Raw genomic sequence first — 16,532 nt, 5'->3', positions numbered from 1 at the left:
GATCTCCACTATAGAATTGTGTCTGTTTTTAATGCGGCGCTGCCTGAGGACCCAAAGATCACAGCTATCCAGTATGAGTTTTCAGCCTTGCCCCTTGCGTACCAAGATTTCTCTGGATTCTCTGAATCTTTTAAAGATATCAGGTACCGTAGATGATGAAATTCCCAAATGCTTTGCAATATTATGCCGAGGAATATTATTCTTAAATTTTTGCACTATTTGCCCAGACAGTCTTTCACAGAGTCGTGAACCGCTCCCCATCTTCACTGCACAGAGCAGTGAACCGCTCCCCATCTTCACTGCACAGAGCAGTGAACCGCTCCCCATCTTCACTGCACAGAGCAGTGAACCGCTCCCCATCTTCACTGCACAGAGACTCTGCCTCTCTGGGAGGCCCTTTTAATACTCAGTCATCTTACTGACCTGTTGCCAGTTAACCTAATTAGTTGTGAGATATTCAGCCAGTTGTTTTGTGTTAGCATCACACAGATTTTCTGGTGTCTTGTTGCCCCTGTCCCAACTTTTTTGAAACGTGTTCCTGGCATCCAATTCAATTTGAGCGTATATTTGTCATAAACAATAACATTTCTGTTTCAACATTTGATATGTTGTCTTTGTTCTATTATCAGTTAAATATGGGTTTATATGATTTGCAAATCATTGCATTCTGTTTTTATTTACATTGTATACAGTGTCCCAACTTTTTTGGAAACTGGGTTGTACATGAGAATATCAGAGTATGAATGAATGACTGTTACCTTTATATAGCGCCTTTCAAGACACCCAAAGCGCTTCACACATACAATGGGGAGCCACTTTAACCGCCACCAGTGGCACCCACCAGTAGGCTCACCACACAGTAGCTAAGGTGGTGAAGAGGCAGGAGAGAATTCACCAATAGGATATAGGGGATGATTAGGAGGCTGGATTAAAAAGGGCCACAGTGGGCAGTTTTAGCCTGGGCATCGGGGTACCACCCCTACCCTGTCAAAGGATGCACAGGGATTTTTCTATAACTTCAGAGGGTCAAGACCTCGCTTTTGTGCCTCATCTGCAGGACGGCGCCATTTTTACAGCACAATGTCCCCGTCACTGTACTGGGGCATTGCGATCCACACAGACCACAGGATGGGCTCCCCTGTTGGCCACACCCACACCTCTTCCAGTATATTGCTATATTACAATGATATGGCGTTATTAGGGATGTCCCAATCCACTTTTTTGGTACCCTGATCCTATCTGATCCATTCAATACTTATATCTGCTGATTCCAAATCTCAATCCAAGCTTTTTAGAAATCTTTAAATGTGCGTACACATACAGTAGGCATTGGTGCCTTCTTCATCTAAGTAAGCCTCACGGTTTTGCAGTATTCTTCCTTATGATGTTTCTTCAAGGGCCTAATTAGATTCGTTATATTAATCAATACTGTTGCTACCTCCTCTTGAAAGGACTGCATTGCAGACATCACAGGTAGCTGTCGGGCCTCTTTTCAAGTTTAAAGAATTTCCACATGGCTGACATCACGATAGTTTGTATTTTCAAGCCAAGTGCCTCAGGCTTTACTGCAGCGTGTGATGGAACCTTAGAACCTTCACAAGTGACGTAAATGAGGTAGATGCGGGAAATTATATACATCAGGCTTTGGATTGTACTACGGTAGCCGATACTAGTTAATTAAGAAAATGCATGGATCTGCCCCGATTCCGAGTCTGATATACTTGAGTCCTGTATGAGAATGACATGCAAGTAAACTGCATGAATGAGTCTCCTGGGCCGCTCAGTTTCGGGTGGATTCCTTCTCGGACTGGAGGATTCATGGAGAGATTAATGGGGTCTCTGGTACAGCTCTGCCTGGGGGGTTGTGTGTTTGAAAGCGTCTCTGTGCAGCTCTTTATTTGCTGGATCTGGCCAACTAACACAGCCAGTCAGTGTGTGTTTTTAATTTAATGCTATTATGTTCCTAATAACATTAAGGTTTTACCACTGCTAATGCAGCTTGCTCATCCATCCATCCATCCATCCATCCATTTATGAGTTTTCCAGTGCAGCACAGGGCACATGGTTACTACAGCAAATCGCATACATCTCACTCTCACCCACAATCACACACCATGCCTAGGTTAGATGCTACATGCTACACCTGACTACATGTGTTTGGAGTACTCAGCAGTACTCAGCAGTACCCAGCTCCGCACAGAGAGGATGTGCCAACGCCACACTGACATGGCTGGGATGGAGTTTGAACCCTCAGCTTTGGAGGTTTGAGGCTTCAATGGCATCATTCATAGAGTGTTAGTGTGAGAGCTTACAGAGACGGTCAAAAATAATGTTTATGTGCTTGAGGCAGGTTACACCATAAAGACACAGATTTCCTCAGGGTTTCATTTTTCATAACATCATACCTTCCAGACATTATACTGCGGTATATGGGATTCTGTTTTTTTTTTTTTTTAAAAGTAACATTTTTATTTAATTCCTTGGCAAAATACATATTATAGCGCAAAGAACACATAAAACTCGCCACTACTGGTTATCACCACATACCAGTTAAAGCTGGTGGATGACCTGCTAAAGCACTGGACAGAGATGTTAATAGCCAAACAAAACTCAGCCAAATGAGAGAGAAGAGAAAAACACTTCAAATAAGGGAATTTATATCTAGTTTGTTTCGTCCCTGCATTATACTAAGACACAAAACACAGAAACGTGTCTCTCCTCAGAATGTGGCCTTCGCTAGGAGCCTCTGAAAAGGTTAAGTATTTGTTCCATTTTCTCATATATACATCCAGTCTTCCAAGCTATTTATAAGACACCTTTTCACATGCTGCCACTCTTAGCCCGAAGGCACACCCTCATTCCTCAATCTGCGAAGACAGGGTTCCCCAGTTCAAGTCCTGGAGTGTCAGTCTGCAACAATTTGCCCAGTTCCCTGCTCAGTCACACCTTATTCATCTCACCAGCTAATTACCAGGTTTAGTAAGTGTGTTTAAGCAGGGAAATCTGTGATTGGCCCTCCAGGACCGGAATTGGGGAACCCTGCTCTAAGGTGAACCTGTCTGTCTGTCATGATACTAGATTGGACCTTGGAACATCTAATGTCTTTGCCTCCATCCATCAGGACTGAACCATCACGGAAAACGAATCGTCTGGGGCTAAACAGAACCAGGATCTTTGAAATCTCGCAGAGATCGTCGTATATCTTAGCCCAACCTTCTTGAACTTTATCACAGGATCATAAACGTGTATTGGGTGACCTTCCTCCAACTCTCATGGCCAGCAATTTGGTGCATCGCTGAAGTCTGGACGATCTGGCCAATGGAAACGATGCATAATTTTAAATTGAATGACTTGTCTACCTTTACAATGTCTTAATGTTCTTGCAAATTCCATCCCGATCCTCGTCGCCAAATATCAGATTCAGATCCCTTCCCCTTGTCCCCATGAGGGCCAACAAGCCCGCCTTACCCAGGTTCTCAACCATCATGGAGTAATACACCAACGCCTCATAGTCTTCCCCATAGTGCATTAAAACTTTATCTAGTAACTCTGCGGCCTTGGAAGACAGAGAATCAGAACCAGAGGACCCGAGTAGTGAAGTTGCAGATATCTGAAGACCTACCAAATTGTTGCACTCAAAAGATTTCAGAATACCAGTATGATATAGATCCCACATTACAGTAACATCTTTCTCCAGCCAGTCCTTCGGCAAAAAGGAGATTTACTCAGGAGTTGGATTTGATAGCCCCATTCAACCATATCGAACGTTTTCTGGGGGACTGGACCTCTGCTACCAACTACGTGATGTTAGTGAAACGTCGTATATTATCAGCCAAACTGCAGCATTGAATAAACCCCATCTGGTCAGTATGGATCAGTCTATTAAAAACTTTGTTCATTTTTACTGTATTTATAATAGCGAGGCTATTCCAGTATTTTGAAATCCTGGTGATACAGTGGTATTCTGTATCACCTTAACACCAGCCAAACCTAGACTTCAGTGGCAGACCTTAGTATTCTGCCTGCGTCCCTGTACTGCAGTGGTATTCAAACTTTTTTTGACAGGGCCTCCTAGGGCTGATATATTTGTCGCCCACTCCCCCCCCCTCCCCCCACACACATAGACCCCAAACAAACATCACCTCACAGCACAGTGGGAAGGATCTGCCTGTTTTTCTGCACACAGCTTATCAAAGTTCAGGGGAAATTTTGGACACTGCAAATCTCTCTATCTTTAGTATTTCTAAAGATTGAAGTTTCAAAATAGGTCAGCTCCCACCACAAAGCCCCCGCACAGTTCTTTGTTTTTTTCCCCTCACCTGTTCACCCCCCCCCCGCCATAATTCCTTCTTGCCGCACAATTGAATACCTCTGCTGGACTGGATAAGCAGTTATGGGATGGATGGATGGATGGATGTATTGATCAGGTTTCGTATCGAAATGAAATGACACTCTATTTGCCATCTGTACAAGTATGAGTGCTGGTTCATTGGGGTTTTCCTTGTTGTATAGTCTCTCTTACTCTTCATGAGACACACATGCTCACACTTGGGGTTCGAGCGCAGGGTCAGCCAACGTGTGGCTCCCCTTGGAGCAATCGGCTGTTAAGGGCCGTGCTCAAGGGCCCAATGGCAGCATCGGTCTACCGGTCCTGGGAACTGAACTGGCGACCATCCAGTCACAGACCCAAAACCTAACCCTGATGGTTTCTCATATTTTGCTGCTGATGAGTTGGCTCTGGTCCTCTGGAGATCGCCTGGGGATCACCTGGAGATCCTCTGGTGATCCTCTGCCTCCTTCCCCTCTTTCCATCGTGTCTCTTTTTCTATGCTGTACGTGAGTGGACAGTGTGCCAGTTGTCTGGTATGAAGTCTTTCTGGAAAACTCCTTACCCAAGTGGAGGCTGATATCTCATGCTGCAGGAGACCCATGGCTGGGAAGTGCTGGTCATTAAAGATAACGGTCAGTGTGTGTGTTCACCCCTTACACTCCCTCCCTCTGCCCCGCCGTCTAGCTGACGAGGGAAACCCCTCTCCTGATAATCGGGGCAGTGCCCAGGGCAGACCTTCGAGGCCGGGGTCCGGCATTGCTGGGGGATCTCATTACCCGGCCTCTCTGGCCGACTGGTCCTCATTAAGCCCGTCACTACCCTCCGATCTTACACCACCACTATATGATGCTCTGTGGTCCCAGACACACAGCTTGAAGGCCCTGGATATTGGGGAGCAGGCCGTGGTGTCCAGAGCCGTGCGAGATTTCAGTCTGGTTTGAGCAGGCATGTGTTTACAGGCTGAGCTCCTCGGTGATGCCACAGGAAGCTGGGAGTGATCGGCACATGGTCGCCACATCGCTGTGGACTGACTAACCGTGCAATAGGCCGTTTCACTCAGGCTCTGGGTGTTGCTAGGAGACCACTTTTGAATAATATTTCTCCCTTTCTGCATAATTCAGCCCCTGCTGGTGCAGTTCTTAAATTTCCACTTGTGTGTTTTAATGGTAATGATTCTTATCTTTTTTTCTGGATGTTTCTGATCATATTAACTGGCTCTCATTTCATTTAAAGCGTATTTAGTGTTCTTAGTGTCATCTGTGGTGATACGGGGCCTTCTGGGAGATTCGTGTAATTCCCAGCTGACGGTCGAGTGTCTGTCCTGGCCTTCTGCTAAAAGCACCATCTGCAGCTGCTCTCTTGAAGGGCCGAAGTGGCCAACAGCGTGTTATCTTTTCTGTAGATTTGATCTTTATTATTATTTTTTGATCTTTATTATTATTTTTTTTTACTGTTAAGGTTCCATTTGCTTAAGCTTAGTTCATCTAATTTTATTTAATAACATGTTTCAGGTTCCTGTCCCTTCTGCGCCCTCACACTCTCGCTCTGTCTCTCACACGCTCCGTCTGCCTCTCACACGCTCCGCCTGCCTCTCACACTCTCGCTCTGCCTCTCACGCTCCCTCTGCCTCTCATACTCTCCCTCTATCCTGTACATGCTCCCTCTGCCTCTCACACTCTCCCTCTTTCCTGCACACGCTCCCTCTGCCTCTCATACTCTCCCTCTATCCTGTACATGCTTTCTCTGCCTCTCACACGCTCCGTCTGCCTCTCACATTCTCCCTCTTTCCTGCACACGCTCCCTCTGCCTCTCACACTCTCCCTCTATCCTGTACATGCTCCCTCTGCCTCTCACACTCTCCCTCTTTCCTGCACACGCTCCGTCTGCCTCTCACACTCTCCCTCTTTCCTGCACACGCTCCCTCTGCCTCTCATACTCTCCCTCTATCCTGTACATGCTTCCTCTGCCTCTCACACACTCCGTCTGCCTCTCACACACTCCGTTTGCCTCTCACATGCTTCCTCTGCCTCTCACACTCTCCCTCTTTCCTGCACATGCTCCGTCTGCCTCTCGTACTCTCCCTCTATCCTGTACATGCTTCCTCTGCCTCTCACATGCTCCGTCTGCCTCTCACACTCTCCCTCTATCCTGTACATGCTCCCTCTGCCTCTCACACTCTCCCTCTTTCCTGCACACGCTCCCTCTGCCTCTCGTACTCTCCCTCTATCCTGTACATGCTTCCTCTGCCTCTCACACGCTCCGTCTGCCTCTCACACGCTCCATCTGCCTCTCACACACTCCGTCTGCCTCTCACACGCTCCTTCTGCCTCTCACACGCTCCCTCTTTTCTGCACACCCTCCCTCTGGCCCTCACACTCCCTCTGCCTGGCATCTTCCAGCCACCTTGCTTGGTTTAGAGGGTTTTCGCAGCGAATGCCGCCGGGTGACTCTCTGTTGTGTCTTTCTGCACTTCCTGTGTGGCACGACATGGATATTTGCATGAAATATGCCTGAAATTAAAGGATTCTGATTTCTTCTCCCAGGGACCGCCAAGCATAACAGGTCTTGTGATTAATATGCAGGATTGACGCTTGCACACACTTCGCACATCACCAGGCTGCGGTTTAACCACGTTACCTGGAAACCCCAGAACCATCGTGTTGAAAGTGATGATGGTCCCCGAGATGGTTTTTTGGTCAGCTGTTTGTTCAGAGTACAATTTGGAGTACAGCAGAATCCTTTGGCGTCGATTGTTTTGCAGGCTTGAGTGTCAGTGTTGGCCAGGGAATCGCGGAGCTGATGCAGGATGGTAGGGGGTGTGGGGCCCATCAGAGGAAGCAGCGGGTGCGAAGCAGAGACACCCTATCCATCGCAGACACAACCTCACACACTGTCAACCAAACCAATGCCACTGTGGGAGGAACCTGATTAATGATTAATGCTCAAAATATTTCAGCATATTTTTTAACTAAATGTCTTTAGCACAAGATGAAATGCCCTTTACGTCACTTTTCTTATTAAATTTGAATGAGATCTTATGTTGTTCACAGAATATTTATTAATCAGAGAAAAGCATCCAGTGAGCTGTTTATTATCCATTTTGGTAACTCGTGCATTCTATCAGACGAACACTTCAGATTCGCATGTGTGAGATGGCCAGGCTTGTGCCTGAAGTGCGTTCGAGCGTGTTTAACATTCCTGGGAGTAACTTTGAAGCTTAATGACCCACAGTGTCCAATTCGAGGGTCATTCTAGAAGGATCCTTTTGTGACCTGGAAGGTGCGAAAGAGCTGCAGAAGGTGTATATCAGTGCACAGACCGGCATGCGTGTGTACCGTTTATGTATCTGTGAAGGCCCTCCCTGACCTTCTCTTATTAAATACATACTAGTATACAGTAATAGGTGCTGTCTGGGAGCCAGGAAAGATCTGAGTGATGAAACTGAGTGCTAACTGCCGTTTAGGCCCTCGTTCCGCGATCGCAATCACGTGAGGGCTTGTTTCTGTAAAGACCCGCTGATTGCCGTGTTGCGTTTCGGACGTGGGACTCACCTGTTGTGAGCATCAGTGTAAGCATCGGTGCTCTGGGCTGTCTGGTGGATGTTGGATTTTGATCCCAGTAACAGGCTCCCTCCTCCTCCGTAAGGCCACGGCCTCTTGGGGCCTCATCACGCGTGTCCGTGCAGCACCGTCGTCTTTCATCGTCGTCCTATATGTGCTGCTTGTCTCCAGCTGTCTGCTCACTGGCAGCTGTAGTGATTGCCGCGTCCCAATTGGTCAGAAATTCCAAGTTCCAAGTCGGAAATTCTGGGTGCCATTCCAACTGGAACACCCCCTGAAGTTGGACTTCAGAATTCAAGATGGATGCACTCTATCAACAGAAGTGAAAGCTGTAGTTTTACACTGTTTATTAACACTTGTGTCTTATTTGCGGCTCATTAAATCGGCCGTACACACAGTACTGTCCAGCCACTATCTGTGGATGTGTTGTTGCAGTGTTTGTATGTGCAAAATACAAATACAACTGATATTGCTAACAGTGGCTAACAATTACCCAGGCTAGAACTGGGGCCTTTTTCAGAAAGCGGGATTTCTTGCTTAGCCGGATAACTTGTTGGATTTAAGGTAGTCTGGAATAAATGTAAGTGAAGATATAGACCTTTTAAACATAGGTAAATTGTATCCAATAAGTTATCCCACTAAGCAGGAAGGAAATCCTGCTTTGTGAAACAGGTCCTGCGAAACAGGTGTTGATAAATGGCTTTCTGACTCATTGTACTGGAACGTAGTTAACTTTGGTGTGACGTCATTCCCAGCTCTGACGTCCAGCTTCTGAGGTCAATGGAACACAGCATCAATTCTAAGTATTATTTTGCCCCGTACCACCACTATCAGACCAGCTCAGGGTCTATGAGAAGGAGGAGATGCTCAAACATGTGCTCCTAACATTGCCTGACATTTTGATGATGGCATCTTCTTCATAGAGAAGTCCACACTGAGCCTGCTGGCATGTCTAGTTGAGGTCCAGAGAGTAAAAGTCCAGACCAAGTTTTTGCATCAACCAACCAGTTGAATACTCTGTGACTGTAACTCTTTGTATTCAACTGGTTGGTTGATGCAAAATCTTGGTCTGGACTTTTACTCTTTGGATCTGGACTGCCCACCTCTGGCACTAATACCCTATTTGCACGATACTGCCAGGCTGTTGTTCCTCCTATGTGGTGTAGGCCAGTCAGGAGAGCTACTCCAGTGACAGAATCCTCCAGATAATGACAATCCTAATCATCCAAGCTTGTGCGTTCAGTTAAGTGTCACTGATCTGTTGATATTTACGGTGATCCTGTTCATTTTGATTTCGGCATCCATTCTCTTCCCCTATTGTCCCGCTGGTGCGTTCTGAGAAGGAGTCTCGCATTGCTGATTTAATGAAGGACATCTCCAATTCGATTTGTGTGGGAAGTCTAATTATAATCTGTGTGAGCTACATGTTTAAGCTGCTTTTCGAAGTATCACACCTTGGGAAAGGTGCCCTTAACCTTTCAGCCAGACGTGATCCTGCTTGCTGTGAGTCCGCTGTAGCAGTTTGGTATGTGGTGTGTGTGTGTGTCTGTGTCTGTCTGTGGGTGCTGCATGCAGGATCTCACAGGCTGTGTAGATGTGGCAGGGGTACTGTGTGTGTGCCAGATGCTGTGGTGTGTGTGTGTGTGTGTGTGTGTGTGTGTGTTTTTGTGTCTGTGTTTGTACCAAATGCTGGGGTTTATGTGTGTGTGTGTGTTTGTGTGTGTGGGTGGGTGTGCCAGATGCTGTGGTGTGTGTGTGTTTTTGTGTCTGTGTTTGTACCAGATGCTGTGGTTTGTATGTATGTGTGTGTGTGTGTGTGTGTGTGTTGCTGGATGCTATGGTCTGTGTATATGTGTGTGTGTAGATTAGGTTTATATTACATTGTGGGGACCATTTTGCAGGTCCCTACAAAGATCTGTGAATGCAATAAAAAAATTAAGAATATCAAAAGTATTATATTTAGTTTGGTTACTTATGGTTAAGATTAGGGCTGGGTAGGGGTTAAGGTTATCATTGGATTAGGTTTTGCTCATGGAAATGAATGGAGAGTCCCCACAAAGATAGAATTACAAACCTGTGTGTGTTTGTGTGTGTGTGTGTGTGTGTGTGTGTGTGTGCGCGGGCGTGCGCAAGTTTGCATTTTTGTTATCTGATGCCTGTATATGACTTTGGAGTTTTTATGTTTTGATTAATTTTGTGTGGAGTCAGTTATATAGATGAGCCCACTGCCCCAGTAATAAGGAAATAAAGAGAAAGACCACTGAATATTTCCTGTACTGGATATTTTTATAATCTTAATCAATTTTATTGCCCTAGAAAGGAAATTAAATCCTCTTTTGGATTTGAATAAAAATGGGGCTTTGAAATGCAATCAGATGCATTTTGCCCAGCAGTTAGTAATCTTCCTGATTCTGTGCTCTGATATTTTCAGGGACGTTTTTTGTCTCTGTCTGGCTGCCTCTGTTTCCAGGTTGATATCCATACCGCGTGGTGGATGTGCAGAGATCTCACTTTCTAAAAGTAGGATGGAGCTCTGCGAGTGGAGCTGGGATGACAGGGTGACGGTTTGGCACCCGTCAGGCATCAGTCTCCAAACAGGAATCGCCGCCATCCGCTCTCTTTCCCGTCTCTGCCGTGCCCAGTCATCCTGCCGTTGGGCCCCGCTGTCGCTGAGGGGGGGGCTGTGCTCCAGAATGACGGGAACAGTCGGAGAGCCTTGGATTTAAAGTGTCGCTGTCCTTGAAATAGAAGCAAAACTAGTCAGCAGGTTACCCCCATACCCCCCCCCCCCCACTGCTTTCAGCTCGTACACATAATAAACAGGCATATTTCTGGAAAGATCTCGTCGTTCGTTCTGTGCAAAGCACTCTTGTGGCGTCGCTTTTACATCAGACATTTAACATTAATTATGATGTATTATACCACTCTGAGATACAGCAGCACCGCTGATTCAGAACGTCCCATTACGCTAGCAAAGTGTCACACAGCTATTTGCCTATGAAAAGGTAATTACTTACGGGGAAGTGATTTAACGCCGCCCATCCTTCCCCTGAGTGCGGCTGTGTAATGGGGAGTGTGTAATGAGGCGGATTAGTGACACCCTGAATGATGAGATAGGGCTGACTACGCACTTGGATGTGGCTCTATGCGACGTGTGTATGTATGTCTGTGTGTGTGTCTGTGTCTGTCTGTCCCAGGGTTCGAGGGCAGAGGGACCACATCATTCCTGATGCACGTACACTGAGCCCGTTTGAGTGTGACTTCCGTATGAATATTATCTGCACTTGTGAACATAAACTGAATGTTTCCCTGAGAGAGCAAAAGTCCCTCTGTAAGAGTGAAAGGCACATAGCACTGGGGGCCGCCCTCTTTACGTGGTTCTATGCAGGACGGAGGTGGGGGCATTGACATGGCACCGGGATGGGGTGCGAGGAGCCCCGAGTGGAGCGAACGCTACACAAACTAAGCGCATACTGTATGAAACCCTGCCCGTGCCTGTACCTACCGCTGCCTTGGCTCGCGGCCCGCATTGGGAGAGATGTGTGCTCTGCATCCGTCTGCTGCTGTGCCTGACATATCCGTGGAAACTGACTCCGCATGGTGGTCTGCAGCGCTGCCTCCTGCCCTGGCGAGGTCGAGCCACCTGCTAGGGGGTGACCTGGGCCGCGGTATGAACCATCCTCAGTGCTGTCTCTCTTGTGCACAGAGTGCCGGATTACATACTATCCTCCGTTTGGGATCTAATAAAGGTAGAGTGTCCTTCTGGCAGGTCTGCATGACCGTACCGAGAGGTTCTCAGGGCCGGATGGTGGGGGGGGGGGGGGGGGTCCTGTCACTGTGTTGGGCCGTCCATCCTGCCTGCACATCTGGTCCATTGAAGAAACTGGGTCACAGCAAAAATAAAAGTGGGATGGTGTGAGTTGTATCTCTGTGTTGTGTCCTGTGGCTCAGACACCTCCCGGGCCAGTAGGTCGCCCTCCCTTGAGCCCCCATCTCGCGCGTCTCGCGCGTCTCTCTGCAGGGTGGGGCCACATCACCTTTGCCCTCCTGATGGGCTCTACAGCTCGCAGTCCCCTCTCGCCTCCTCTCTCCATGGCCGTGGGGAAGAAACATTCCAGCAGCATCCCAGATGGGTGTAGCATGCCTGTGAATATAGGGGGCGCTCTCCGAACTGGGTGAAATGGCCACGCCCCTTGCGTGCCCCAGTGCCTCTGACTTGGCTTCTACTGGCCTCTCCCCAAATTACTCGCTTGCCTCCTCATTTGCGCCTCGTTAGGCCACTGGTTCCCACCCCCCTGCTCCAGGGGTGATAACATAGCAGAGATGTTCACAAGTCATTTTTGTCTTTGTACTCGAGTCCAAGTCAAGTTTCAAGTCTTTGAGGGGCAATGCCAAGTCAAGTCTCAAGTCTTTGAGGGGCAATGCCAAGTCAAGTCTCAAGTCTTTGAGGGGCAATGCCAAGTCAAGTCTCGAGTCTTTTGTGCCAAGTCCAAGTCAAGTCTCAAGTCTCAAATGACTGAAATGAACGTTCTCTCATCAATTGTTAGCTGTCTGTGTGAAGGCTTTATAACCAAATGCGATAACAAATGGCACAGCTCCAGGTGAAGTTGTCGTCGCCATGGTTTGTGTTGATTTGAAATCTGTGGTTGCACGCATGCTTGTTCACAAGTCACAACACCCAAGTCCAAGTCAAGTCACAAGTCTTTGTTTGTGCGACTCGAGTCCGAGTCTCAGACTCAAGTCCGCATCTCTGTAACATAGCGTCCCCCCAGGAATGGTGGTTGGGGTCCTGAGATCCACTGAGTACAGCTAGGCACCTGCCTAGCTGTACTCAGTGGATCTCAGGACCCCAACCAGACGTTTTGTTGGGGTGGTAGAGAGAAGCCCACCCCCCACTAACAACAGTCTCTGTGCTGCTCCTGTCTCAGGTTTGACTACAGGGAGATGCTGCACAACTCCACCTTCTGCCTGGTGCCCCGCGGCCGCCGCCTGGGCTCCTTCCGCTTCCTGGAGGCTCTGCAGGTCAGTAGGCCGGAGCTCAGTCACAGGCACGTGCAGAACTTCATATGCTGTAACGGAAAAGTGGTACTTTCATGGTGCGGTATCATTACTTAAGGGACATTAACAGCGGTGAAGCTGAAGTTTGCGACGAGTCCCGCATACTTAACCATGATAATTTAGCCGTGCTGACATAGCCATGCTAACGTAGCCACACTGATGTAGCCATGCTAACGTAGATGTGCTAATGCGGCTCTGCTAACGAAGCTGGGCTAGCGTAGCTGCTAACATACATGACCATGTGCTCCTGTCCTCCACCAGCTCGCTATTTTAAAATAACACCATAGCTTTACATGACATGGTGCAGGTGACAGATCACATGCTTCCTGCGTTTTCTCCTGTTTCTCTGCAGGCCGCCTGCATCCCTGTCGTGCTCAGTAACGGCTGGGAGCTGCCCTTCTCCGAGGTCATCGACTGGAGCAGCGGCGCCATCATCGGGGACGAGCGGCTGCTGCTGCAGGTACGAGCCGCGTCCTGCGACAGCCTGCCGGCGCAAAGAGGGGCGGCGTCTTTTAAGAAGAACTCGCTTTGAGGCACAAGCAAAGCAGCATTGATTCACACCCTCCAGCGCTGCTCGAATTCAGGAGGAAATTTGCAAAAACCTGAAGAAGTCTATGTACTCATCACATTGTTATTACTGCAATATTAAAAAAATCAGTTGTAATCAATATTAATGTTTTAATGTACTGATATGTTTTAATATGTTAAGTTTCCTGGAGTATCAGCTTGTGAAAAAACATTTAAGGTGATGTATTTTTGTAAAAGACATTTCAGTATGTGGTAAATTGATCCTATCCATTTTGTGTTTTGAATGGAATTGTCAGATTCAAATCGAATCACTGCTGGTTAGAAATGTATGGAATCGTCACATATTTCTGATGTCACGTCGTAGGCCACATATCAAGATGCGTATCCCAAAGCCTCTCACACTGCGGCTGTTTGACTTCACTTTGGATTTGTAAATCAGATCCCCCCCCCCCAGAGGACTGCCAGTGAGTTGTTTTTTCAGCATGGAGAACAATAAGCAAAGTGTGCTGGCAGAAACCAAGCTGCGCTGCATTTGATGCATTTCTACATGCGGTTACAGATATGCATTATTCGGTTTGAGTTCTTTCAGATGTTGTTTTGTTGAAGGTACAGTTCCAGTTGGGTATCACTCCTTTATATGGGCCTGTGATTGAACGATTAGTGACATTGGGTTGGTCCAAACATGCACACAGCTGGACACGTCCTTCACACGTGTGGTTGGTTTGTCATCACTAATGACGTCTCACCGAGTTTTACTCACTCATGTCTCTCCTCTTCTTCCAGATCCCGTCCATCGTTCGATCTGTCCACCGGGACAAAATCCTGTCCCTGCGGCAGCAGACACAGTTCCTCTGGGAAGCGTACTTTTCATCTGTGGAGAAGATCGTGCTGACGACGCTGGAGGTAGGCAGGCCGTCTCTGTGCGAGACCACTGGCCGTTTCTCTACTCAAACTGTCGACACGACGCTATGAGAAGATAAAAGCTTTTATAGACAATACTGAGTAATAATTAGGGATGTAACGATACACTCAACTCACGATTCGATACGTTCACGATTCTGAGTTCACAATACAATTTTCTCATGATTTTTTAACAGAATGAGCTGCAGACAAATGTATTAAAAATATTTCTTTATCTTTCTAGACTGTGCAAAATGTGTCCTCTTCTTAACAATGCAACTGAAATTGAATAAAATACTGTTTAAAAAAATCCAAAATCAAAATAAGTAAATAAAAAAAAATCTTCAAGTAAATAAACTAAAGCTTGCATGTGCAGCTTTTTAGTGTGGTTTGCCCTTTTAATAGTCTTCGCTCTGGCGGTGGTGAATTGAGCTCACTGTGGTGCCGGCGGACATGCTGAAGCATGTTCGTCGTGGTATTGGTGTATGTTATCAGCATTTTACAATGTTTGCACGCAGTTTTTGTCTTGTCTGTGCTTTTCTCGCCATTTTCGTTTGTGATTACCGGAACGCTAAAATGCTGCAACACCGCCGATTTAACTTCGGGCAGCGTGTCCATCCGTCCATTTTCTGAAACAGCTTATTCCTAACTGGGGTCGCGGGGGGGGACCGGAACCCATCCCAGGAACAGTCGGCGCAGGCTAGAACCAACCCGGGCAGGCGCCTACACACTACAGGGTGCACACACTCACAGGGCCAATTTATACTCACCAATGAACCATGGTAAGTATAAATGGGACCATGGGAGGAAACCAGAGCACCCGGCCAAAATGGGGAGAGCGTGCAAACTCCACACAGAAAGGACCCGGGACCGAACCCTCTTGCTATGAGGCAGCAGCGCTAACCACTGTACCACTGCGCTGCCCAGGGGTGTGTCCTCAATTTCAAATTCGCTCGCCATCTCGCGTTCGGTCAAAACCAAAAACTGACGTGCGACGTAAATGTGCAGTGACATCTGACATCGAACTGCCGTCGTGAAATCAAATGTAATATCACATCAGTTTTCCAGTTAAAGTACTGTGAAGTACTCCTAAAGTAGCGATTCATTTTCCACATCAGCTGGTTCAAATCGTCATACATTTACATTGATTTTTAACCGAATCGTGATTCATCGTTACATGCCTAGTAATAATGAAAGATTGAGCTTGGTATAGCAAATAACTGCCGAAGGAATCAGGAGCGTAGTGAAAACAATCACCCACCGTACAGTGATGACCTCAGGCAATTAAGGTCAGGAACAGCGTCCATTTGCTTCGGTGTCCCGGATCACGACACGCTTTACACAGGTTTTGGTCTGGTAGGAATCCCCCTGACCTAAATGGCCACTTCAACTGCTCTGCCCATTATTCATAATTAGTGGCCTTGTCAAGCCAAATTTCATCTGCCGTCCGAATTCCCTCTCGTATCGCTCGGCTGTTCGGACGAAGATGCAACGGCAATGATGTTTGTGTCAAGGCACCGTCTACGTTTCCAGATATCCCGTACGTTTAAAGTTCACCCTTACTGCTGCAGCGAGAGTTCACATCAAAACATGTTCGCAAATGTTTTTGTAAAAAGTGTGTTGTTATTAATTATTATTAATAACTCATTTGCATTTAGCTCAATAGTACAACCCACATCTTTTATTAGATTATTATTGTATATATAGCTCGTTAGCGATGTTACACGGTGCCTTGACACTGCATCTTTGCAATTGCATCATCGTCCGAACATCTGAGCGATACGTCACAGGGGGAAGGAATTTGGATGGCGGAAGAAATTCGACATAACAGCCTCCCTGGTTTCTCTGTGGTTACCCCTGCTCTTGATGGCGCTTAATTGTGTCATTAATTTAATCTTCTGCGCCCAACAGAACGTCTTCTTTTAGCAGTGTGCTGTAAATCGTCGCTTTGAGGTGGTCTTTGATTATTTATTTGTGGGAAATAATGTTTTGAATCTGTAATTGAATTCTTAATTGTGTAGCTAATTACATTTTCCCTAGACAGATGTTGCTTTGTTGCCTTGCGTTTTGCATTTACGCGGGCGGCTGCTTGGAGCAGACCACCTCCATTGTGTGACTGTGTATCTCTCTGCAAAGCCCAACGCGCAAACCCTTGT

General features: G+C 47.0%; 1 protein-coding gene across 2 annotated transcripts in view; it reads left to right on the top strand.

The window, feature by feature from the left end:
* LOC111844061 (exostosin-1b-like) overlaps positions 1-16,532 on the top strand; it is a 53,035-nt gene that overhangs the window by 24,283 nt on the left and 12,220 nt on the right. For both annotated transcript variants that reach the window (XM_072716731.1, XM_072716730.1), the window contains exons 2-4: positions 12,819-12,912; positions 13,301-13,408; positions 14,260-14,379. In XM_072716731.1, coding sequence (XP_072572832.1) covers positions 12,819-12,912; positions 13,301-13,408; positions 14,260-14,379 — 322 coding nt within the window. The remainder of the gene's footprint in view (positions 1-12,818; positions 12,913-13,300; positions 13,409-14,259; positions 14,380-16,532) is intronic.

This window comes from Paramormyrops kingsleyae, chromosome 9 (genome assembly GCF_048594095.1).
Source record: "Paramormyrops kingsleyae isolate MSU_618 chromosome 9, PKINGS_0.4, whole genome shotgun sequence".
In the NCBI taxonomy this organism is placed as follows: Eukaryota; Metazoa; Chordata; class Actinopteri; order Osteoglossiformes; family Mormyridae; genus Paramormyrops; species Paramormyrops kingsleyae.
The sequence above is the reverse complement of the archived record's forward strand: the minus strand, read 5'-3'. Positions and strand labels throughout refer to the sequence as shown.